This window comes from Saccostrea cucullata, unplaced genomic scaffold (assembly GCF_032062105.1).
Source record: "Saccostrea cucullata isolate Sc308-1 unplaced genomic scaffold, CSIRO_AGI_Scuc_v1 ctg103, whole genome shotgun sequence".
NCBI classification, from domain to species: domain Eukaryota; kingdom Metazoa; phylum Mollusca; class Bivalvia; order Ostreida; family Ostreidae; genus Saccostrea; species Saccostrea cuccullata.
In genome coordinates, this window is record NW_026937060.1 from 470804 (window position 1) to 494798 (window position 23995).

General features: G+C 31.4%; 3 protein-coding genes across 3 annotated transcripts; all 3 read right to left on the bottom strand.

Annotated features, from left to right (window-relative positions):
• Positions 1-379: 379 nt before the first annotated feature.
• Positions 380-6403, bottom strand: LOC134247137 (uncharacterized). Its single transcript, XM_062729468.1, has 3 exons — positions 6086-6403; positions 1132-1305; positions 380-647 (listed from the first exon to the last, which is right to left on the bottom strand). Exons 1-3 carry the CDS (start codon positions 6378-6380, stop codon positions 409-411), a joined length of 708 nt encoding a protein of 235 aa, XP_062585452.1. The 5' UTR covers positions 6381-6403; the 3' UTR covers positions 380-408.
• A 7364-nt stretch (positions 6404-13767) lies between these two features.
• LOC134247143 (uncharacterized) lies at positions 13768-14343 on the bottom strand. Its single transcript, XM_062729473.1, has 2 exons — positions 14272-14343; positions 13768-14059 (listed from the first exon to the last, which is right to left on the bottom strand). Exons 1-2 carry the CDS (start codon positions 14336-14338, stop codon positions 13806-13808), a joined length of 321 nt encoding a protein of 106 aa, XP_062585457.1. The 5' UTR covers positions 14339-14343; the 3' UTR covers positions 13768-13805.
• A 391-nt stretch (positions 14344-14734) lies between these two features.
• On the bottom strand, positions 14735-23158 carry LOC134247159 (uncharacterized). Its single transcript, XM_062729498.1, has 13 exons — positions 23077-23158; positions 21561-21659; positions 20798-20896; positions 20330-20428; positions 19352-19450; positions 19024-19130; positions 18564-18903; positions 17961-18152; positions 17412-17621; positions 17128-17192; positions 16445-16709; positions 16084-16246; positions 14735-15030 (listed from the first exon to the last, which is right to left on the bottom strand). Exons 1-13 carry the CDS (start codon positions 23143-23145, stop codon positions 14735-14737), a joined length of 2103 nt encoding a protein of 700 aa, XP_062585482.1. The 5' UTR covers positions 23146-23158.
• Between the last annotated feature and the right edge of the window lie 837 nt (positions 23159-23995).

Below are 23995 nucleotides of genomic sequence, written 5' to 3' on the forward strand. Positions count from 1 at the left end.
TGCACTTCAAATGGCAATAATTTTTATATTCATAAGTGCATTTTTAGAGTTACATCCATTTTTTTTCTTTGAAAGCCATGGAGATACGAGAAATGATAGCATTTATCAACAAATTTTCATCAGAATCCAAATAAAATTCTAAACACACATTTCAAGCCCTTGTTTTGGTTTTGTTTTTCTAATTATGTAATCCGGGCTTCCCTCTCTTACCATGCTGTTTTGTTTATAAACTACGCAGTGTATGGCATGGAATGTGGAACCTCGAACACGTTGCGATGTATTCATTTATGGACCATAAATAATTATTAATTTTAATGAAATAATCCAAATTTCTGAAGGTGTATACATAAAGAAAATTCCCTATAGGAAAATTTTAACACTTTAGACACAGGCACATTTCAAATAATGCTAAAAAGACGGATCCATTTCACAGATGTAAGCAAAGGGATCAGAGGAAATCCTGTCAAACCAAAGGAATCCTCTATCGGCTCTGGCCCTTATGTGTGGTTGAGTCAGATCACATTTTGGTACACTGTTGTTCCAAAAATTGAATGTTATTACAGTATTGTCCTCAAACACCCAGATACAACTTGAATTGAACAGTCTTCCCTGAAGCCAAATATCCTGCGCGTTGTTTCCATAAAGATCTGTGTAAAAGCAGCAAGAAAAGTGCGATGAAATAAAAAGGTTATAATAAGAAGGTTATAATAAGACTGAGTGCGAAAAAACCCATCATGTTTAATTCTAAGCAAGTCTCTTGTTAATGATAAGTGTCCATTTAAGCCTTGCAAGTGACAGGTCTAGAAATTCAGAAATATGATATCTAAAGAAACAAAACTCCTTTTTCTCCTCATATATAGATTTTAACTCGATAAGGCTTCCTTTAAAATAATGTTTGTTTCCCCTTCCCGACTCGGAAGGTACATGTGGGTTTGAAAGTTTTTTTCTTCAAGAAATTTCAACATATTTGTAGAAGAAATAAGAGGAATAAGCAGAGAAAAATATCGTGTCCTGGAACGTAAAAAAAAAGTTTAGAGTCGGACAGTTTTTAATCAGTCGGTCTAGATAGGTCGTCCAAACAATTTTTTAAGGTGGCCTAAATAAAATTATAAGATAAAAAAGACTTCTTACCAATAAATTGAATGATAAGTTCATTTTTGCTCTGAGAGTTAATTTTAATAAGATTTCCTCCATCTGACTGACAGCTGGACAGAGCAGCAGGGTACGTAACAGTGTTGATTTCATACCGCAAACAAGCCACCTCTGAACCAATGAAAAACAGTCTGTAATTCTTGATACATGGCTCTGAAAAAAAATATCAAAGACATTCTCATTAGCAAATATTGAAAAAATGAGAGCATTAGTCTTGTCACTTTTCCGAAATTAAAGTCATTATGAGAGGGATAAAAATATACACAGTATAAATTGCAAAATGCAAAGGGTTACTTAGAGTGCTTAATTTCTGTAAACTTTGCTTAAACATGTGTTGCATCCGCTATTAGTATTTGCCTCTTAATTACATGTATACAAATATTATCTAGCATTAAAAAAGCACATTGAAAGCGTATCGTATTGTGCAGATTTATGGCAAAAGTGCTTAGATGTGTACGTTGGCTAGAAAAAGGTAAGTGCTCACTCCTCAATGGCTCTAATCCTATCACTGATGTTTTGGAGGTCAGTGTTTGTTCTCCTGCAATTTTGTATTGTTTAATGGATTTTTCAGCTGTCGGTAACCCGTCTCTTATCCGCAACTCCTTTGATATACCACTGAATGAAATTTGATGAGACTTTCAGAGAATCTTTATTACATAATGCCATTGTGACCTCTTATTTTACTTTTTGTTCCGACACATATTTTGGTTTTCCCAAAACATGGAGACTGCTGTTATATCTATAAGTGAGACGGGGGTATCATTTAGTGAGCTCAATGCTAACAGTACCAATAGTTTTTGCGTGTTAAACCGCAGTAAATATTATCATTAACAAACGCCTTTAGGCAATATTTCTGATAACATCGTCTATCATGTAGTTAAATCGATAAGATAACCAAATATAAACTCTCAAATCAATGGTGTGTTATCTGTAGATTGTTTAATGAAAGTTCAAAGCTTTATCTTCAGATAAGTTTTTATCTTCTCAGGTCAAACTAAATACAACTGCGACTCGGTTTGATTTAACTAATAAAGCTTTATTGGTGAAGAACAATCGGTGACATTTGCTACTAATTGCTTGACATTTTACTATTGATATTTTGGTAAAAAGATGACATTGACATAATGTGCAGTTGGTGATTTTTTTTTTGAAGTATATCCTTCTGTAAGTGAAGTAGAAATATAATTGTTTATTCAAGGCTTTTTAATAGTGGTTTTATGCTATGTATACGCAATTGTCCCTGAGACAATGAAAAGAAAACACAAAACAACAGGAAGTGCCGAGAATCTATACTGCAAGGTATACAGTGTATGTTTATTTCCTAATGCACTTTTACATCCGGTTTAACCTGCTAAAAAGTACCTTAAATTTATACCAAGAGACACAAATATTTCTCATCCATCATTATACAAAGAAATGGACGTAAATAGATATTTTCAATACATGTAGAATAGCATACTTTAGCCAAATTACTTTTTATTCCTGACCGATAAAATAACCGCTTTTCTTCCAGTAAAAATATCAATTCTGCAAAATGTATGTCGCATAAAACATGAAAAGTCAGGAAGTGTTTTTTTTCATTAAGGCGTGTGCTAAAATATTCTCAAGTTCGTAAATTCGATTTTATTGCTATATCTTTCAATCAATGTCAAAAAGTCATTTAAAGATACAAAGCCCAGAAAAAATAGAGGTACTTTGAGCAATGAGCTCACTAAATGATTCCCCCGCCTCCCATATTTATAAAATGGCAGTGTCCATGTTTTGCTGCGGGAAACCTAAAATATGTGTTGGGTCAAAAAGTAAAATAGAAGGTGCATAATGGCAATATGTAATAAAGAATCTGTGAAAGTTTTATCAAATTTCATTTAGTGGTTTGAGAGGAGCTGCGGATAAGAGATTGATACCCCAAAACGTAACAGACAGACGGACGGACCTACAGCTAGAAATACCGATTGCTATATACCCTCCCCCTTTTTAAGCGGGGGGTATAATGAGGCAAAGAATCGAACAATAGTATACAAAATACTGTAACTTTTTTTTTTTTTTTTTTTTTTTTTTAATTTTCTAATTCATCAAAAGTATCTTTTCGAATAAGACAAGAAAAATATAAAATTGATACTTACAAGATATGGAATTGAAATACAAATTTTTTCGTCCAAAGCATTTCTGAATATTTACATTTCCAATAAATTTCCCCTATGATTCTTTACAAAATAAAATGCAGTATATTTTCTCATGAACTACATTAGGTATGTATCACGAATAAGCATGAATATCTCCATTGTTACGTCATTACACCGCTCTTGACGTCAAAAAATAAAAAAATATAGTGCACAATTTTTTGTTTTAAAAATGACAGTTGAACGGCGTAAATTTATGGCAAGTCATCAGAAAAATAATGTAAATATAAGAAATGAATTTAATTTTTTGAAGATTCATGAGGTATATGAACTACAACGCTTCGCGCCGGTATATTTATCATGAAGCGCTAACACGCTTCATGAAATATGCCGGCTTGATGCGTCGTAGTTCATAACCTCATGAATCTTCAAAAATTAAATTCATTTCTTAAATAAATACATTACTAGTGTTTGAAAATTTGACTTAAGTCTAAGTCTGTTTCATGATCATGTGGCCAGTTTTTAACAATCTCTTGGAATTCCCATTTTACCAATTGCAACCATTTATAAACAGATCAATTTTTGTATTAATATGGAGCAGAATTTTTCAAAATCTTATACGTGAAATGAAAAAAAAACCTGCTTCAACTCAATAATTATGTATATTGACGACGTATTTTAATTAACAATGATTAATTTTATTCATTTGTTGACAGAATATACAAATGTCTACCGGTGAGCTTGAAACGATAAAAAATATCACAGAATCTTGGACATCTGTTCCATATTGGTATATTTTTCTAAAAAGACGTATATGAAAATATAAAAAATGCTTTATGATAAACGTGATGTCATTAACTTTTCAATCGTAAATTTTCAATACTTATACAGCAATATATCCTTATTTCTAGCGTACGTGGTATATATACTGAAAGGAAAAAGAAACGCAGAAGGGAAATTTAGTTACTGTGAATCAAAATCAGTATTCAGAATTACTCAACCGTAAAATTTATGACGTCACGTAGGGAAAACGCTAAAAAGCCCAAAACACGTGCAGTTTGATAACGACGAGTTTGTCAACAAATCTTGTTGCATTATTTGATGCATATGAGGTATGCACATCGTTTTTCAATATTAAGAGACATTATGAACTTATTGCAATCTTGGCACATTTTACGGAAGTTCAGTAGGGTCTTGTTTTCGAATTGCCTAATTAATGAAAAAGGCAACAACAGTTTACTAAGCAGTCTCTTGTAAATTTTTCCCCATAAAACGTTTTAGCCATTGACAGAGAGGGTCTGGAGTGGTTTTCAATCAACCGTGACGATGACGGTAACGCGAAACAGAGTCATGTTACGAGCGGGTTATTCGTCTTGCCATCTCTTAAATCGCCACCTTACTACCACAAAAACAGCCATTTATAGAGTAGATGATTATAATCATTACATTCATACAAAATTTGAAAGAAAACAATTCTGCAATTTGGTTTTTTGAGCTAGTCAACTTACAGTTGTATTCCTCTCACTGGCGCATGCGCGCGCCGTTTAGCTTATTTTTTGCGTGGTTACCCATGCTTAATATAGCCAGGATTTGAAAGATAAACACTCTGATGAAATTCCATGCAAAGGAGAAATAAGACTGACAAATGCACTTGATAGACATTGAAGATAATGAGAGTTTTCGATTTTCACTTTTGGGGGGTATCGTCATTTGAGCTTCAATAACTTATGAATAATTTGACAAAATCATATGAGAATTTGTTTATATCTTTTTGAAAGATTATTTTAAAATGTAGATAGGAAAACTAAAAAGTATTTAAAGACAAACATATTAAATTCACCTCAAAAGTTTACCCTGCGTTTCTTTTTCCTTTCAGTATATCTCTCAGTTAATTCGATATATAAAAGCATGTCCTATGTATAAACAACTTCTAGAATGATGTACGTTTTGATATAGAAGTCGATAGAATCACGAATCTCACCATTTTGTTTAAAATCATCACTGTGGAAATCCTTTGGTCGATACAATGACCTTGACAGCAAATACAATCTATCGGAAAGTCAAATGATGGCTGTCGGTTTTCATACTAACTGATAGATTATTATAAACAAACTGCATTTTCTTCGGATTTTCCGCTATTTTCCGATCATAACAAGGACCACACGGCGGAATTGGCCGGTCGGTAAGGAATACTCACTCTTCCTGGGCACTTAATTGATCCCATTCTTGATGTTTTAGAGGTTATTTGTTCTGCTTCTGATTTGTATTATTTAATGGTTTTCTTAACATTGAATACTGTTTTTATCTTCATATGTTTCCTTCAAAAGGCTTTTCCCAATTTCGACAAATTATTAATTTCATCGAAACAAGAAATAGTCTTGTCGCTGAACAGTTATCAATTATTTCTCAATCAATCAATCAATCAATTTATTTCAGTTAAGATTAATGGAAATCAACCTCTTAACAAAATAAGCCAGACAATGACGAGAATGGGTCAAAATTTGTAGCTCTTCACCAGCGTCTCCATATGAGTGGAAAATTCCTGAGAAGGACGTTAAACAAACAAACTCAATAAAATGTTAACTTACGTGTTATCGTAAATTATGTGGAATTTTTAGCGAGGCGTAAATTGTGCGAATTGTTTTTTAAAATCAGTATTTAATTTTAGCTAAAAGTAATTTTAACAGTTAGCTCTATTTCGAAATTAACTGTTAGCCATATTAAAGTTTAGAGATCTCAAAACCCTTACTAAAATGGTCACTATTAAATCTTCACTATTATAATATCTGCTTATACTTATAATGGATATATACCTGGCCTAGGTGTATAACCGATAACTCCGTTGACAGGGAAACTCGTCAGATTGACTTTGTAGCCAGGAAACGCACTTCCACAACATATACATGTCTTTAATTCCTTCTTCCAGATTCGAGGACCTGGATATTCAACTACAGACAGGCATTCCAATAAGCAATGTTGTGCTGAAAAAGCGGGAAAACTATCCGAACACTCTGTGAAAATATCCTCTTCTGATCTGATAAAAATCTGTTGTCGTATTATTCCTTCTACTGTTCTGAAGCACAAGTACAGCACAAAAGCAAGCTGCATCACTGTTTACAGAAGAGGCTTCTTCTACTCAGCTACTGTAGGTGTTTGAATGATAAAAATCCACACGTAAAACAGTTGATTTCTAAATTAATTAACATCAATATGTGCGAAGGATATCTTTTGAATCTCATGATTTATCGATTTTTCCTTTCCTCGGGATAGCTAATTGCAAAATATTAATTGGGATCTTTAACTTTTTTTCTAAGCATTCAGCTAAGAACTAGATTTCGTGATTAAGTTTAACCCATTCAGAAAAAGCCTATCTGAACGTAAAAAGAAAATTTCATTCCTATCAATATTAGATTTTTATTAAATGGAATACAACCTTAAAGATTCTTTAAAGCAATAACACAAGAGATGGATTCACATTGAAAAATCTGGGATTGTAATGTAATCATCAAACTTAATATCTATATATACATTGTCTAGGCCATCACTTTTTCCGAAACACACAGTGATTTTATTATATATTCTTTAAGCAAATACAGATCAAACAGGTCTGAAATGCAACATCGTAAATGTATTAGAAAAAGACAGAAAAATCAATGATGTAAGCTAAGAAATGCAGTGGAAAAAGATTTTCAAGTTACTTTAATTAAAATTCCCCTGATTGAATCTTTTCATGTAGATTTCAATAATTAGTTTAAAATATGTTAAATATGAAACAGGCTTAATATAATAAAAAAAGAAAAAAATTAATCCCTGGGACATCGAGGACATTTGTTAATTCTTTTTAGGGTGTTTCTAATTCATCCAGGGATCCGGAGGATATGTGATATATTGTAAATTAGTTGTTAGTCCATTATATATACACTGAATTGACGGCAGATTTTTTACATTATTTCCCATTCATGACAAGTAGCACATGGCGGTTGTGACCGGTTAGCAGGGGATGCTCACCTCTCCATGACACCTGATCCCACCTCCTATGTTTCGGAGGCTCCTGTTTGGTCTGCTCATATTTTGTATTGTTTTATGGACTTATCTCCATATGTTTCATTAATGTTAGTTACATAACCTTTTTTTCTGTCCAAAAAGGAAAGCAAATCACTCTTAGATCGTCCATCGGCCTTTCTGTCCGTTTGATCTTCTGTCAAATCCGGTATATAGGGAAATAGAAGAATTATGGGCTTTACATTTTGCGCAGGAGTGTCTTGATTCTAAGGCTTGATGGTAAAGATTTTGTAAAATACCAAGGTGCCTGACATCGTGTTCTTTGAACCTAACCTTTAAAAATAGTTTATAGTGCCGATATAGAGCATCTTTTACATTAAAAATCTAATCCTTTGCTACTGTGGGTGTGCAATGGACGTCCTGAACTATTAAAATAAAATAAGATTACACTTAATTTCTTTAAGTTTTTTGTAAATTAAGGTATGCAATTTTTAAAAAACTTTTTATATACCATTTTTGTGCTACTTTTACCTTAAAAGTGAAATTCGAATGATTATCATATTAAATTCTGGATAAGTTTTTCCGAAGAAAATATTATTAAAGTAGTGAGTCCTGATAATAAAATTGTTACAAGTAGCAAATCGAAACCTGATTGATAAATAAGGAAAAAAATTGAAATGAAACATGCTTGTTCAATCTACATGTATCGATTTCTATGTATATGAACAATAATAATTGGGAATTTTACTTACCGAAGTCGGAGGCTTACACTTCCAGTACTTGGACAGCTCTTAAATTTCTGTTTTCATAATTCTTGGGTCATTAGATATCCTTTAAAGCTATTGATCGCCTTTTGTCAATCAGAAACCACAAGCATTCTCCTCATTTCAAGGAGAAACCAATAATATAGATAAACCTCGTAAGTTTCACCATTTTAAATAACAAAAATATTTAAACTTTTAGTAAATTATGTTTTTTTCCTCTGTACAATAAGTGTCAAGGAACAGATTGTCCAATATTTCGGTTTATAACTAGTATAAACAATTTTTTCCTAACTTTTATTTTTATATCCTTCTATGTTTTTCAAAATAAATTTCCCCATATGCTTTTAAATATCATGTGAAGAGGATTTAAAAAGGGAGATGCATCAAAATAGAAATAAGAATGAGTGGAAAAAGACTTAAAGAAACTATAGATATGCCTTTTTTTTCAAATTTGCTTTTTTTTTTTCTTTTTCTTTGGTTGTTGATATGCATTTATCACATTTGGTTTCAAATTGTTTTAACTTCTTCTTGTTTTTGTAGTTGTGTTTGTTCAAATTTGCTTTGTTTTTTCCTTTTTCTGTAGTTGTTGATATGCATTTTTTCACATTTGCTTTCAAATTGTTTTTTCTTGTTTTTGTAGTGGTTTTTGTTTAAACATTATTTACACAGTAAAAACAAGGATAGATTAAAAAGGTATGATCATTATCATAAAGGTATGATGAAGATTCATCAATTCCACCGTGAGCATTATGTAAAGATAAGACAGAGACTGTACCAGGCGTGGGAAATCCCCCGCTCTGAGATAATATGTTTCTCAATTTTCAAAATTCATGGAAAAGTTATATTTTTCTAAAGTCATGTTCTCAGTAATGTCATCTTCAAAACATTTTATTATTTTATTTTACTGAACGACTTATCATTTGAAAATCTTCATTTCAATGTTGACATTTTTAATACATTTAGTTGAGAAAGGGTTTACCAGAGCCATAAAAAATGAATTTTGATCATGAATGGGCCAAGTCTCTATTCTTCTTAAAAGCTTAAATGATGGAAACGTAAAGGTGAAGTAGATTTCATTTGTCCAAAAAATTGATTCTGAACCCATTTCATATGAAAATCGAACACTTCTGAAAATATGTACGCTTCAACAAAGCCGTTCATTTAGATCACACTGACAGACATCGATAATGCATATACTTCGTAGCGTAGAAATTAGCGTCGTGGGTCTTACCCCAAACCCTGCACTATGAAGAGAGTTTGAATCATACATGAAGCTTTTTCTTTTTTTGTTTTCACATATCTTAAAAACATGAGTAAAAAAAAATTATCAATAAAATATTAAAACAATGAAATACAGAATTAAATGTGTAAAAAAAATGATATAAACCATATAATTTTGAAAAACATATACAAGAAGATTTTATGAACTTTTAGATTTGAGAAATGTCTTCTCAGAGCAATGGATTGTCCTCGCCTCCATTCTTTGACGAAATATACCCTTTAGAAAAAAACCCATCCAAAAACAAATCACAAAGGTAAGAAGAAAGAAATGAAGATATCGAACAGTATTCAATTTCAAAGTCCATAAAACAATACAAAATAGGAGCAGAGTAAACACGGTCCTCCGAAACATCAGCGGTGGGATCAGGTGCCATGGAGGAGTGAGATGTGTCAGTCACAATACAAGCTTAATATAGGTAATTTTGCTAAAAAGTTATAACAACCATAGAGTTTTGAACTTTAAACAAATTTGTTTTAAGCCCTGTATCATCAATTTTATTGTCGGTAGTTTTACTCTATCAAATGTAACAGTTAAACGGTTAATTGTAATCAGAGTATATCTTTTAGTATCGAATGATTTCTTAAGTGTAAACACATATTCAATTGATAGTAGAATATTACAATAAAATGGAAACTTGACAATGGATAAGCTTCTATAAGAATTTTTAAAATAATTTTTAATTTTAATTTAGATCAATTCTCAAGTATATTGTATCACAATTCTGTAAAATATTTTTACATACACCGGTACAAGTATGTATCTTTGTGAGAATTCTATAGTATATGTTTGTTGTTTAACATCTCTCTTGAGAATTTTTCGCTCATATAGAGACGCCACCATTTTCCAATGGAGCGCTGCAAATTTTGTCCTGGGCTTGCACTCAGAGCCATTGAGCACTGCAACAAGGGGCCACGGTTTATACGGTCTCATCCGAAGGACCTGTCTCCACGTCTTATAGTGAGACGGATGACGTAAGGATCAACTCCAGAATACACGACTATAGAGCAGACCCTCTCACCACTACGCCACGTGGTTGACCGTAAGGATTTTATATCTTTATATTTAAATATACTTGTCAAAATTTCTAAGTCCCCACTTTTATTATTTTAAGTATTTAAAAACCTTAACATAAATTATCTAGTTGTTCACAATTTTGACTTAATTTTTCGATGATTGCCTGTACGGCCAAAGAAAATTGAAATCGAATGTGTAATTACTCATCCATGACCCTTTTTGTTAAAAAGCATGAAGTGCGAGTTTCATATATTTTCGGGTGTATCTTCCATTTATTTAAATTGCCATGTGTTCTCCATCTTAAGCTGTTTAGGAAAAACAGAAAAAAAGCTTGTTTAAAATGCCGTGTATGTACGAACGACAATGTGCAAGTGAAGTTGCCATGGTCCAAGCTGGTGGTAGTAAAGGAAAGTTGTATTTCCTTCCTTTGTATTTGTTTATTTTATGTAAAATCGTTAAAAATACCGTCAGGAAGATGCACAAAGCTTACTTGTATTCCTTATAATCATTAAAAATTGCTAGATTTTCAAGAAATACCACTTAACCACCCTAGAGTTTAACCGGAAATTCACTCAAACCGGAACCGGAAGTGCCCATGGTCAAGGCGTATACACGTACTGCAACGACACACCAACAGGGCTACTACATAAGAATTACTAAATATTGTGGAAGGAACCTATCTGCGCGTGCAATTGCTCTGCACCCATTAAAAATTAATGCAAGTCTCCTTAATTATCCAAATTATTAGAAACAAATTGGAAGAATGGGGAATGCGTTTAAGAAGACCTTATGTACTGTAGGATTAATATTGGGTATAAACAATTTCGGTAAGCTTCAATGTCATCCTTATCTCAACCCTATAGAACATGAACGGGACAAGATGGACCAGAAATTGAGCGCTTTTCCAGCAGCAGGATCTGGCGGAAATATAGAGGACGACCTAGTCTATACATGGAATAACCTTCAATAAAGATTTTTCTTTAATTGTGTGAACTCTTTGAGAAGTAATTGTCTTGATCTTAATTCGTTTGCACGGATGATAAAAACAGTATTGGACGTTGCGAATTTTTAATTCTAGCGTGCCTTCACTCTTCTACATTTTGTGTTAAAGTCCTTCAATATAATTAGATTAAGTGAAAAAAATATTTTGCTCCTTTTTATCCTGTATAGTTTTCAATTTATATTGTCTGAATTATTTATCATAAAAGCAGTGTAAAAGAAAAACTTACGTGGGGACTTAGAAATTTTGATTAGTATATATGTAGCTAGGGTAGATTGAACTCACTTACTGGTATGTCGATAGAATAATAAATGTTTCAAAGCTCGTCATTTAACAGGACATTTTTGAGTGTAAATTTCAAGTTGCTCATAAATTGTTACATTTTTTTTTCTACTGATATCGAAATATTTTATTCATGTATTCTTTTGCAAATTATTTTATGTCTTCTGATTTATAGAAATTGGATTTGTATAGTTTGTATTTAACATTTTTATTTTCTGATAAGATTCTTGAATACCTTACTAAAACACTTAATACATTCTGACGAAGAATTCCGTCTTCCACTCCAGTTAAATCGTTCCTCTGGTTTAATGAACGACACGATTCAAAATAAAAAATTAAATTCTGTCTGCAATCGAGAGAAAAGTTTATGTTTATTGAACAAAGTATAAAAATAATTATTTTTATAACCAAAGCAACAAATATACAACCAAATTAATATAATACTTTAAAGCAACTGGAGAAGGTATTGTATAACATATCGATAAAAATTATATTTGATGCATAGGAAATTTATAATTCCTTCCTTCTAGTAACAACAAGAAATAAAATGAAATGACAACAGTTAATATTGTCTAAAATGTTGTCAGGACTGTCTTATTTGTATCTCGCTGGTCAAAAGGAAAAGTATATTTATCGCTTACGACTTGAATGTTTTAATTTGGATAAAATGTATAAAATCTTTCAATAAAATTATGAAATATTGATTTTTTTTATATTTCTGTCCTTACAATGATAATAAGTACATGTATTTCAATCAATTCATATGGAATATGCCAATATGTATAACGTTATTTTACGTCTGAAAGACATGTTTCACAAAATGTGGTACACTTATGTAAAAGTAAATTAACAAACGTAAGTTTAATCATACTGGGGTTATACATGCTTTATTTGTCAAATGCTACAAACTTTATTTAATAGAGTTGATGACATCTATTCCAATAGAGACTTTCTATAGATGAAAGCCATTCAAGTATTATTCTATAATTTTTACATTTCCAATATCTTTGTCTGAGATAAAATTACAAATAGTTGATGTACTTTATTTCTCCATCTATGTACTGGATCATCAATAAAAAAAAATGTACTAGATCATCGGTTAAAAAAATCACGTGCTGGGCGGGACAAAAAGAGACAAGAAGCGGGGCTTGTAGCACGTGGATTGGCGGAATCAATAGCATGCAAATATAAGGAAAACTGTAAATGTATTACATTTGGCTGTGTATTCTTTTTAGCGAATTTCGCGGAAAGCAGCCTCCGCTAAGTCAAATACATCGCTAAATGCTGTGTGTATAAAGGTTTATGTAACGCACATGTGTTCAAAAAGCATTAAATCAAATTAACGCCAACTTGTTGAAAATTCAATTTCCGCCAAATATTGTACACGCCAAATATAACACATTTACAGTAACTGTAAGATTTTTCGATTTTGTTGCGATGATCAATCGATTAGCTTGCATGATAATTTTATGCAAAAACGCCTTCGGCGTTATGCATATTATCACGCAAGCAATCGATTACTTCGGCTTTATGCAAATTATCACGCAAGCAATCGATTGATCATATCATGAAATCGAAAAATTAGACAGTTATTCCTTAAATAAAAAAATCATAATTTCTGATCAATCTACATAAACAATAAATAATTAAACATAATTAATTGACAAAGGACAAGGTTACTTGTCATCAAAAGCAATTGCTATCGATAATATATTATATTATTATTTTTTTTTACTGAATTAAGCTGTTTATAACTTTAGTTTTTATTCTGAGATTTGCCGCGAATGGCCAAGGAATGGCTGCCAGATTTTAAATGTGTTCAATCATCAAATGCTACCTGTGAATACGTCATCTTTTACAACTTCATATTTCATTTTCGCTAATAATATTTCATAGACAATGTTGTTTCATAAAATTGAAATATTTATAGTTGTAGCAGATATATAAACCGTAGCTTATTAGTTGGTTTTACATTTACTTGTACGTTATGTGATTTTTTGACCTGGAGACCCCCTTTTTTTTAGCAGATAAGGGTAAATCAACTGGGTTTCCATTATCTACTGCCGACCTTTATAATGACAATAAAGGTTATGTGCCAAATTGTCAACCATTAAAGTAAAAAAAAAAAAGTCTTCGTGAAGACTCTTTTTAAAGCTTTTACCTTCGAATACAAACATATATAACATATTTTACTCCATTAGCGATACCAGATGTGGTCGTCCAATCGTCTTCAATGAGTTTATGATGACATTCTTTTGACCATGGTTTGTCAATTTACCTCTGTATTTTAATAACATTTGAGTGGCAGGATTGGATGTTTTCAAAAGAAGTTCTATTTCCTTTCTGGATAATCCTAAGTTCCTGCCAAATATTTTAGCTTCATCTTTATTTAGCTTTTCGCCAATGTTAGCAAGGGTCCTTGCATCCAGGCCAGGAATGAAAGCTAAAGCAAAACATCGAGAAACAGATAAGTTTGAATGATGTGAATATATGTAAAGTAAAACTCGTTTAGTACAAACACGGATATTGCGAATTCACGGATATAGCGAAGTCATATTGGATCCCCAGCTGTATGAATTTCTTATACGGTTATAACGAATTATGGATATATATATGTATTTGTTAAAGTTAGTATGTGCTTAAATGTTTTCTTACTTGGGTATTTGTTATCAAAATCATCAAGAAAGTCTTCGAACGTGCTTCCCTCGGTGTCCGGAGGCATGACTATGGCTTCGAAAACAGTTTTTAATGTGGATTGTAAGAATTTAAGAAAAAGCAGCTAAACTAAAATTCTTTTACACTTCTTGCATATAAAAAAAGTTGGCATTTATATTTTTTTAAAAGATAGGAGGCCGATAAACAAACTTATAACAGAAAACAGCTGCAAATTGTTCTGTGCAATTTAGTTTGAATTAAATTTCTCATTCTCTCGCTCTCTTTTTCTGTCTCTCTCATATTGAACAGTTTATTTCTTAAATGTAAAACCGAAAACTTCTTTTGCAGTTCAACGTTACTTGCATGAAGAAGATAAAATTCCTAAGCATTTAATTTTGATTTCTCATAATGTTTGCACTTTACAATCTTAAATTTTAACATTTTCAAATTATAGATATTGATTCTAAATTTTTAGATCGAATATGAAAGTAAAAGTATTATAAATACCTTTAGAAATTTGTTCATTTGATGACAATTGTAATGAAATTGGAAAATCTACTAACGTCTCGTAGGTAGTTTTAGTTTTTTCTATCATTTTAACCTGGTGCTTTTTCGGGATGACTTTAAATAAGCCACAACCCACATCTGCAACTTCTTGCTTTACTGATTCTCTGGATTGTACTTCCTTTTCTACTTTCACTTTTCCACTTATTTCTTGATTTTCATCACTTTTGATTTTAATCACGGTAAAATTATGTCCTAAAAGATAAAAATATCATTATTAAAGGGTTCAACATTGTAGTGTTATACAGAAAAGGATGAAGAATGTGAACAGGTTTGCTGTCGTATTACCAGTTGTTATACCTTTTAAGGGTATTTACTTTAAATGCCTGTCTTACAAAAATCCTTTTTTTTAAAGAAAATATACGGAAATAATAAGCAGTAATAAAGACCAAAGTCCATTGAAGTGATAAAAATCAGGATTATAGCAAACTTGAACCTCTTAGTGTGTCATAGAAATGTATACTGTGGAGCCTCATTTATCTGGACGCTTTGGTTCCTAGTCATTTTTTCCGAATATGTGAAGAGTCCGGATACCTGAATCACGAGTTAAACAAGATAAAATAACGTTAAAAAATTCTGTTCCCATGTGTCATAGAAATGTATATATGAAAAGCTCAGAAAAACAGTGTATGCAAATCAGAAACCACTTTGCTATAAAAGATATATATATACTGAATGTCTAAGCATATTTAGTTCAAAAAACATTTTTTATAACAAAAAAAAAAAAAAAAAAAAAAAAAAATCAGCAGTCTTGTACCAAATTGTTTTATGGAAATGGTCTAAAGTATCAACAATTATGCTGGAGATATAGCATTTTTTATCGCATTATTCACACTAATATCCTAAAAAAAATTGTAATGTAAATGAAAATTGAAAAGATCTAAAGAAGAAATAAAAGGCTACCGAAACCAGTTCCTAAAGTATAATTATATCAATTTAAAGATCAAAAGGAAAAATATGAATATAACCAAGAGTTATCAACCTCAAAGAAATCCAGAGACAATAGATATCTTTCCACAGGGCATAAACAGTGGCCCCCTTGGAAAAATCAGACATGAGATCAAAAGCTCTTATCAAGTATTGATATAACTGGATTATTAAAGTCAATCCAGCATGAAAACCCCCAAAACAATAGGCATAGAAAATAATGTCAGCAAAAATATAACAAAATGATTGAATACAGTTGCTATCAAGGTCATGGTAATGACAGAAGAGTGTAAACTATTTTTGATTAAAAGTACATCCTACCTTTGTTTTTACTTCCAACAAAATTTAAGGTTGCATGGGGAATTTTAATGTTGAGATTGTATTCATCATCATTCTTTTCTTCTGATTTTTCCTTTAATTGTTCTTCCCCTTTCTTCATTATATTCTCAACATCAATAATCTCAATATTTTGGCTAAATCCAATCTGTTTAAATTCGTAAAAAAATAATCGTGACAAATAATTTGGCAATCCAGTTATACACTGATGATTAGATTGTAATAAAGATTTTTTTTCAGTTTTTTGTTGTTATTTTGCGTTTTCTACTTTTTAAAATTACAGAATAGTTTATATGATTGTATAATATGTTTTGAAGTATCAAAACAATAATATTTAACATCTCACTCTGAACATTTGGTTTTCAGGAACAATAAATGGTCCCAGGTTAGATTGCATAAGCTGATATCCATCAAGTTCCCATCTCGGTTTACGTTTCCAGAGGTTTCTGGGTTTTAGACACTCCAACACAAGTGAAAATGTCCCACTTTCCATTTCCGGTCTAATAAAGGCGCGCATGACTACTTTGCGTTCTCGTTTCCGGGATCTCTGGACAGCATCAACAACTGCTTGCTTGTTGTTTGATACATTTTTCTTACTGGCACCAGCATATCTACAACCAGTGAGTATTTGATATGGATGTTATAAAAAAGACAAAAATCAATCAATTATTATTTTTTTTTACTTTTAAATCAACTTCCAGAAACAATTAAAATGACATCGAAGTAACAGAAAAAAGATTTTGAACCGCATACTTTTGAGGTCTATTTCTTAGACTAGAATTTTTTATTTTCATGTTCAATGGCGATACAGCGAAAATTGTCTAACCCGACACCTGCGTAATCCGTCACACTGTGAATTTTGCCGTAAAATTTAGTTCCGATTCTATTTTTTCCAGTTTTTATACACTGTCTAATCCGTCACCCTGTCTATTCTGAAATAAAATTCGTCTCTCAGTGCATGTCGGATAAGACAGGTTTCACTGTATTTCTAAATTTCTAAAAATAAATTGGTTTCGCGAGATAACTCACACTGAGAAATGGTTAATTTTAAACGTGGTTGTTTTACTCGATGGATCTGTCATTGCATCTAATACCTACAATAAAGTTCAATGAAATACTGAAAATATTCTTGTTTATACATATATCCATATTGAATAACCTCATAAGATGTCACAAATGCAGCTTTTTATTTTGTTTTGTTTAAATATACTAATTCTAGAGCTCTTAATGACAAAATATTTATGATATTTAAATAATTGAGGAAGGATAATGATATTTTTCAACAAATAATCATATGAGTTCAATTTACGTACCTCCCAATCATCTGCGTCATCGGGTTCGTCCTGTGACGTAGCCAGTACACACATTTCTTCATCCCCCTGACTGTGGTGTATGGGAAGTTTTACTGCTATTTCTTTTTTAGGCTGCTGCTTGTCACTAATGGTCAAGTCAATCACGTTCGTTAAGATTAAAGGACCAGTCGATTCGGCTTCGTCATTGTTGGCTTCACTTGATTCCATTACCTATTATGTATGAGATTTTTCCATGAAACTCATGCATGTTTTTGCTGAATTTTGATCTTGTAAAGGATATTTAATAATAGTTGAAGTTAATAGAAATGGTATTGCATTTTCAGTTAATAAAGTGGATGTCAAGTTCAGGATCAGTAAACGTTCAGTTTAGAATCAGTCGTATAAATGACTTTAATTTTTATAATCGTTGGAAGGTATCGATGATTAAAGTCGATAATTATACGGTTATTCAATGTACATTAGTATTAAAATCCATGAAACCGGAAGATTAAAAAATTAAAACAAGCCATGCATGTAAATGTAACATATTTTTTTCAAAATCATTGGTACCTTTACTTTTAGTTCGGCGACATTTTCAAAAGCATCTTTTGGTAAATGAATTTCTGCTTCTGGTTCAGATATCGGATAAATATCTTGCGACTCCCTTGATATGGCAAAGGTCTCTTCTTTTTCAATGCTAGTTACTGCAAAACTTACTGTGCCTTTGGGTGCTGTGTGTATATCTATGGTTATCCTTGTTATCTTGGGATTACACATTTGATCATAAGCATGCATTTTTTCATATTAATTTTATAGAACAATATAAGGAAAATAACCGAGAATATTTTTTCTTTCATCTTTTATGTTAAAAGTCTTTCTTAAATTCGCTTCAAATGACGGTTTTTGTATTTTTACATTCCAATTGAATAGGAAAATAATCTGAAAGTTTTAGTCATTATTTTTGAGAACAGATAACAGCACAATTTCCGGTTATGGCTAGAAAAGTCAACACAGACCAAATAAACAATTATTTTATGTCAAGTCTTTTGTCTTATTAAGCCTTATCTGTCAATTCTACGAAATAACATGTAAATAGGAAGCGAAAGGTTGCAGATACGAAAATATTACCCTTGAAAAACAAAACACAGACAACAGACATAAAAAAGTTCTTACATTTTCTTCTTGCAGTTTATCGTAGTTGTGTATTTTCCCTACATCGCCATCTGGAGATATTAGTTTAAGATGTTCATTAGGTCTCGTTATTCCATCAATGTCAATGATTAATCGTAAAGTCTTACGGGATACTCTTTTCCACGTCTGTAGCTCAAAAACATCACCTTTGACAACCTCGTTCTCCAAGAGGAAGAGCTTGATGTCCGTGTAATTCAAAGCAAGTTTGCGACAGAAGAAGAAAAACTCTGATTTTTCTTTCGTGGAATCAATAGTCACACCTAGATGTTCAATTCTGTGTTCTGATTCCGGTTTAATCTTTGCAACATTGTATAAAATCTGTCTGAAGGGAAAATGCATTTTTATTAGTGAAAAGAATATGGTCATTTGAATTGTTGGAGAGAGAGAAGGTTCAAAGAAAAATAAACGAAAACGTGACAATATGAAAACGTACTACGGTTACTGTAGTAAAACATACCCATGTTGATAACCAGTCAATAAACTAATACTTTTTTCTATTGCGTGCAGAACGTCGATTTGAGTTTTAGATAAGTCGTCCTCAATCCAATCCTGCAACAACAATTGAAATCACCATCATTTAGATACAGTTAGATACATTCTTCATTCATTGTAAAATATTGCTATAATATGTTTCTTTTCTTTTAAGAAATGGAATTGATTTGTTTAGAATAAAGAAAATAGATATGTAAAACGTATATATATTATTTATATTCTATTAAAATTAAGGAAAAATTATTTATTGTTTACACATTAAAAAATGTACACCTTACCCAGTCTTTTAGAAATGGTTCTGCTCCGAAAAGCATTAAGACTTTGCTGATCTCATAATGTTTGTTCAGTATTGATTTCTCAAATGAAGAATAATTTTCCTACAAATATTATCGAAAAAACGTATTGCGAGGTATAAACTTTCAATGTAAAAGTTGAAAATAAAAAGAAAAGTGACCAATCTCAAAATATCTAAAAACAATACTGTAAAATAAATATATATAGAGAGGGCATAGAACAAAATTTGTTGAGTCCCCTTAAATTCAATTAAAGAGAAATCACCATATTTGCATCTCGTTCAATTTTGATAAGTATTTTGCATACCTTGATATTTTCCCAAAGGAATAGATAACGTTTTATTCATATACTCAAAGATATGTTTATCAGGAAAAGACTTTTTCTCTCTCGATCCTTCTGCTTGTTTGTGAGGGTGTATTTGTATGTGTGCTTTTGAGGCGTACCAAATTGAACTTCGTATAACTTTCCTCTTTCAAAATATATTGTAACTGTAAATGCTTATAGAGTACATATATGTTTTCAAATCTATTTGTGAAATTAAAAATTCCGAAAATATAATGCACATTTGTATCTATTCGTTGTGTGGATACAGTTCCAATTATTGGGCAATTTAGCAGAGGAGGAAAAATTGGTTAGTAAACATTAATTTCTATTTCGAAAGAACATTTGAGTAAAAAAAAAATAATAATAAAGCACATACTATTATTCTAAATTTGATGTGAAGCTTAACTTGTTTTTAACAAATTTGTTTTATTTTTCTACTTTTCTGCTATAGGTCTGAATGATCTCCAATTCTGTTTGAAGACAGCAGAGGACGCTCACTTCTCCATATGACGCATTTGGAGGTCTGTGTTAGCTTCGCTCCTATTTTGTGATATTAAACTTAAATAGACTTTTGAGCTCGAATACAGTTCATTATCTCCACATATTAAATATGAAAAAAAGAACCTACCGGTACTTACCCAGTCAAGTGCACACACTTGAGCACCAGCAGCGACTAAAGCAATCGCAACATGAAGATGTCCCCTCATGGCAGCCTTATGCAATGGCGTGTGATAGTTCTGAGAAGAAAACTATATATGTAACCGGAATCTTCACAGTTATCTGCTATCAGGCTGATAAATATTATAATTAAAATACGAGAAATAAACATTGCATGTAGATAAGAACAATCATCGTATTAAGGTATACATAATTCCTAAATACAATTCTTTATCTTATAGATGACGTCTCTATTCTTGAATGGGATGTAAAACATCATACAATTATTAATCAATCAGTCGATCTAAAGAAAAGCATACATGAATTCACTTTTCACACTGAACATTAAATCTTTACGATCAGATTTTATTTATTGAAAATCATTTCAATCTTCATTCAAAAAAAGAGTAACTTGAGCGTCACAACTTTAATTTAGAGATCATACGTACCCTATCAAAAGTGTTGACATTGGCTTCAGCGTCGATTAAAATATTCACAATTTCAAGATTCCCGCCTTGTGACGCGTAATGGATGGCCGCACTTCCTGTCTAAAGTTAAATTACAGTGGAATCATTTTAACTCCTGGGGGTAAAAAAATTACCTTTCGTGGGGACGTTAATGGGTTTAAAATCGATGGTTCAATGGATTAATTTTTTAACAAAATAAACGTTTGCAGGGATGTAAATTACATTAATGAAATCAGAACATTGTTTGCGAAAAAAATTCTTGTAATTAAAAAACTTTTTAAAAGAAAATTGATTTTTTTTTTATACATCAGTTTGTTTCATTAAATTCTTGTAAATTACAAAAAATGTTTTATAACAAATGCTTAACACTGCACTTTTTTTCTTTGAAACACTATTAAACGTTAAAAAAATAAATATCAGGAATACATGTAAAATGTCATTTTTTAGAGTTTTGGATATGATTCCATGTCGGTGAATGTACGTGATCACATTTACTATAAAATCCTTTTTGCTGAAATATGATTTGATCACGTGATAATCCTAATGTTGAATCTAAATGTGAGTCTTAAAATGATATAATATATCATAAAACGACGAAGGTTAGAATAAAAGGAAACTATTAGAGTTATCGGCTCAAGATCACATACAACAGATTATAACCGCACATAATAACTTAATGAGAAATGTCTTTCTTCTTTTTTCTTATTTTTTTTTAAATTCAGTTTGACGTATAAGGAATTCTTACCTTATCTTTGTAATCAACGTCAGCTTCCTGTTTAATAAAGTCTTTAACTTCGTGAAGTTTATTCTCCCGTATTGCTCTTTGTAAACGAATGGCAAGAACCTGAATTACAAAATACACAATCAAATTTTATGTAACTCAATACTAATTTAGAATATTTGTAAAATATTGAAATATGGAACAACGATTAATAGGAAATCTTATATTTGATTTCAACAATACAAGACATGAAGTTAGAAAAAATGTACCTGATAGTACGAATCAGGTGTCATTAGGAAGAGAGCACCTCCATCTTATGCAATATTTTCTTGTTATGATCGAGCGAACAGGAAGTCAACAAGAATAATTACAATTAACGCAGTGTGAAAATAATTAATGATTCAACAATGATCTATTAGTATGAAAACGTTGGTCAATGACTTTGTGATCGGTTGTACTAACAAACAAGGTCATTGTATTGACCATTGAACTAATATGATAACTTTAAATGAGATAGTTGATATTATTTATCATCGACTTAATTGTCAATAACTTGTGATGAAAGGCAAGAATACCCTTCATTTTAAAAAGATATAAAGATTTAAACTAAGTTAAGGATGTTTAACATGAAACATGGAGAAAAAGAATTATTCAGTAATCAAAGGTCAAATTCCATAAAACAATACAAAATAGGAGCAGAGCAAACACGGACCTCCGAAACATCAGAGGTGGGATCAGGTGACATTTTAGATGCTAAAAAAAGTTTTAAAATGATATGCATAGAATCCAAGTTCTGGCCTCGGGATCATAAAACATCTTAAGCTAAGTCAAAATCTCTATTTGATAACAATAAAAAATTATAGAATTCAAGCAGACCAAAATTTTTTTAATATTGTATCTCAGAAGATTTGTTATCTGCAAATTTCGGAAAAAAATTCCACAATTCATTAATATTCTTATAGGCAATTGAAATTTTGACTTAAGTATAAGTTTGTTTCATGATCCTGGGGCCCGGCCTTGGGGCCATAAAACTTAGGCAAACTCACTTTTGATCTCAATCTCATTTTTTCAAAAGGAATATATAGCGGAAAAGTGAGACTGAGATCAAAAGTGAGCTCGTCTTAGTTTTATGGCCCCCAGGCCAGGACTCTTCTGGTTGAGTGCTGGACCACTAGGTTCTCTACAACCTGACGAATAAGTACCTCAGCATAAGATTAAATATACAGATAAAAAGTCAATTTCTATGGTAAAATTTAGAAATTAAGATCAAAAATTAAGAATTATTTCCCTCTTGCAAAACTCTGATCCTGACATTTTTACTGTAGCTACAGTCTTTGACCAAATAGACAATTGCTGTGGTAAAATTTAGAAATTTGGTTCAAAATGAAGAATTGTTTCCCTCGTGTATAACTCTGATTCTGACGGTTTTTTTTGTAGCTCCAGTCTTTGTCCCCTTTTATAATCATCTGTTTCAATTTCTTTAAACTTTATTTTAACGTTTTGGCTTGAGAATCACCTGGAAATTGTAAGCTGACCTTACCTGTTTCTGTCTGGTAAGGGCCTCCTCGGAAACTAATTGTTTTTCTAATAGTTCTATATCTGTATCCATCTCAGCCAATTTATTTCATCGCCATTTGACTGTACGAACAAAAATAGAAAGTTCTTTAATTTATGTTTCATGTTAATGTTTCCTTAAAAGGAAATTATTTTTGCGACTTAATAATATTTCGTAGCTTTAACACAGTTTTGCAGACCATAAGCTTCTTTTAAGTGATTTTATTAATATCTATAAAATGTCCAAAATGTCCAAGAAGCGCACAATTGCTGAAGCTAGATTACGCTTACATTTGTGTTTTAAGGGGAAAAACCTAATATCAATGTGTCAAACTACAAACAACTTTAATTAATTAATTTTGAGATATTCACAAATTGTTAGAAATTTATATTTACATGGTCGTGTGATTCCATAGATGTATTTATTTCTTCGAGATCCCACAATTTTCTAGTTTATCTGAAACTTCTTACAAACAAAACGGTTTTGTTTTATGCCCTTTTCATAGAAATTCTTCTGGAACTAAATATCCCTTCATTTAACGGATTCGCATGCAAATACTCTAGTGAGCAAAAGTATTCAAATATCTTAAAATGGAGGTAATACATTTGCAGGTTTTGTTTAATGTTGAATAAACTTTTCTTAAACCGAAAATTTAATTGAAATGTTATCAAATTATATTTAACATTCTTCTTTTAAGCTCGTAGATTCTTTCCAGTGAACATTATTTATCGAAGAGGAAAACATTTGAAGAGTGAGAAATGGCAACATCTTTATGTTTTAGGGATATAATAAGTAAAAATGCGAACGTTAGAACTTAAGTTAAAGACAGGACATGCTAGAGAAAAACATAGAACTTAAGTTAAGGACAGGTCATGCTACAGAAAAACATAGAACTTAAGTTAAG

Bases quoted from the DNA above. Each gene is read 5' to 3' on its own strand.
- LOC134247137 (XM_062729468.1), bottom strand. From the start codon at position 6,380: ATGCAGCTTGCTTTTGTGCTGTACTTGTGCTTCAGAACAGTAGAAGGA. The intron at 1,306-6,085 runs GTATATATCCAT...ATTTTTTTTCAG, and splicing joins CGGTTATACACCTAGGCCAG to AGCCATGTATCAAGAATTAC. The intron at 648-1,131 runs GTAAGAAGTCTT...GCTTTTACACAG, and splicing joins ACTTATCATTCAATTTATTG to ATCTTTATGGAAACAACGCG.
- LOC134247143 (XM_062729473.1), bottom strand. From the start codon at position 14,338: ATGCCTCCGGACACCGAGGGAAGCACGTTCGAAGACTTTCTTGATGAT. The intron at 14,060-14,271 runs GTAAGAAAACAT...GTTTTGCTTTAG, and splicing joins TTTTGATAACAAATACCCAA to CTTTCATTCCTGGCCTGGAT.
- LOC134247159 (XM_062729498.1), bottom strand. From the start codon at position 23,145: ATGGATACAGATATAGAACTATTAGAAAAACAATTAGTTTCCGAGGAG. The intron at 20,897-21,560 runs GTAAGAATTCCT...ATTTAACTTTAG, and splicing joins ACGTTGATTACAAAGATAAG to ACAGGAAGTGCGGCCATCCA. The intron at 16,247-16,444 runs GTGAGATGTTAA...GAATTTAAACAG, and splicing joins CTGAAAACCAAATGTTCAGA to ATTGGATTTAGCCAAAATAT.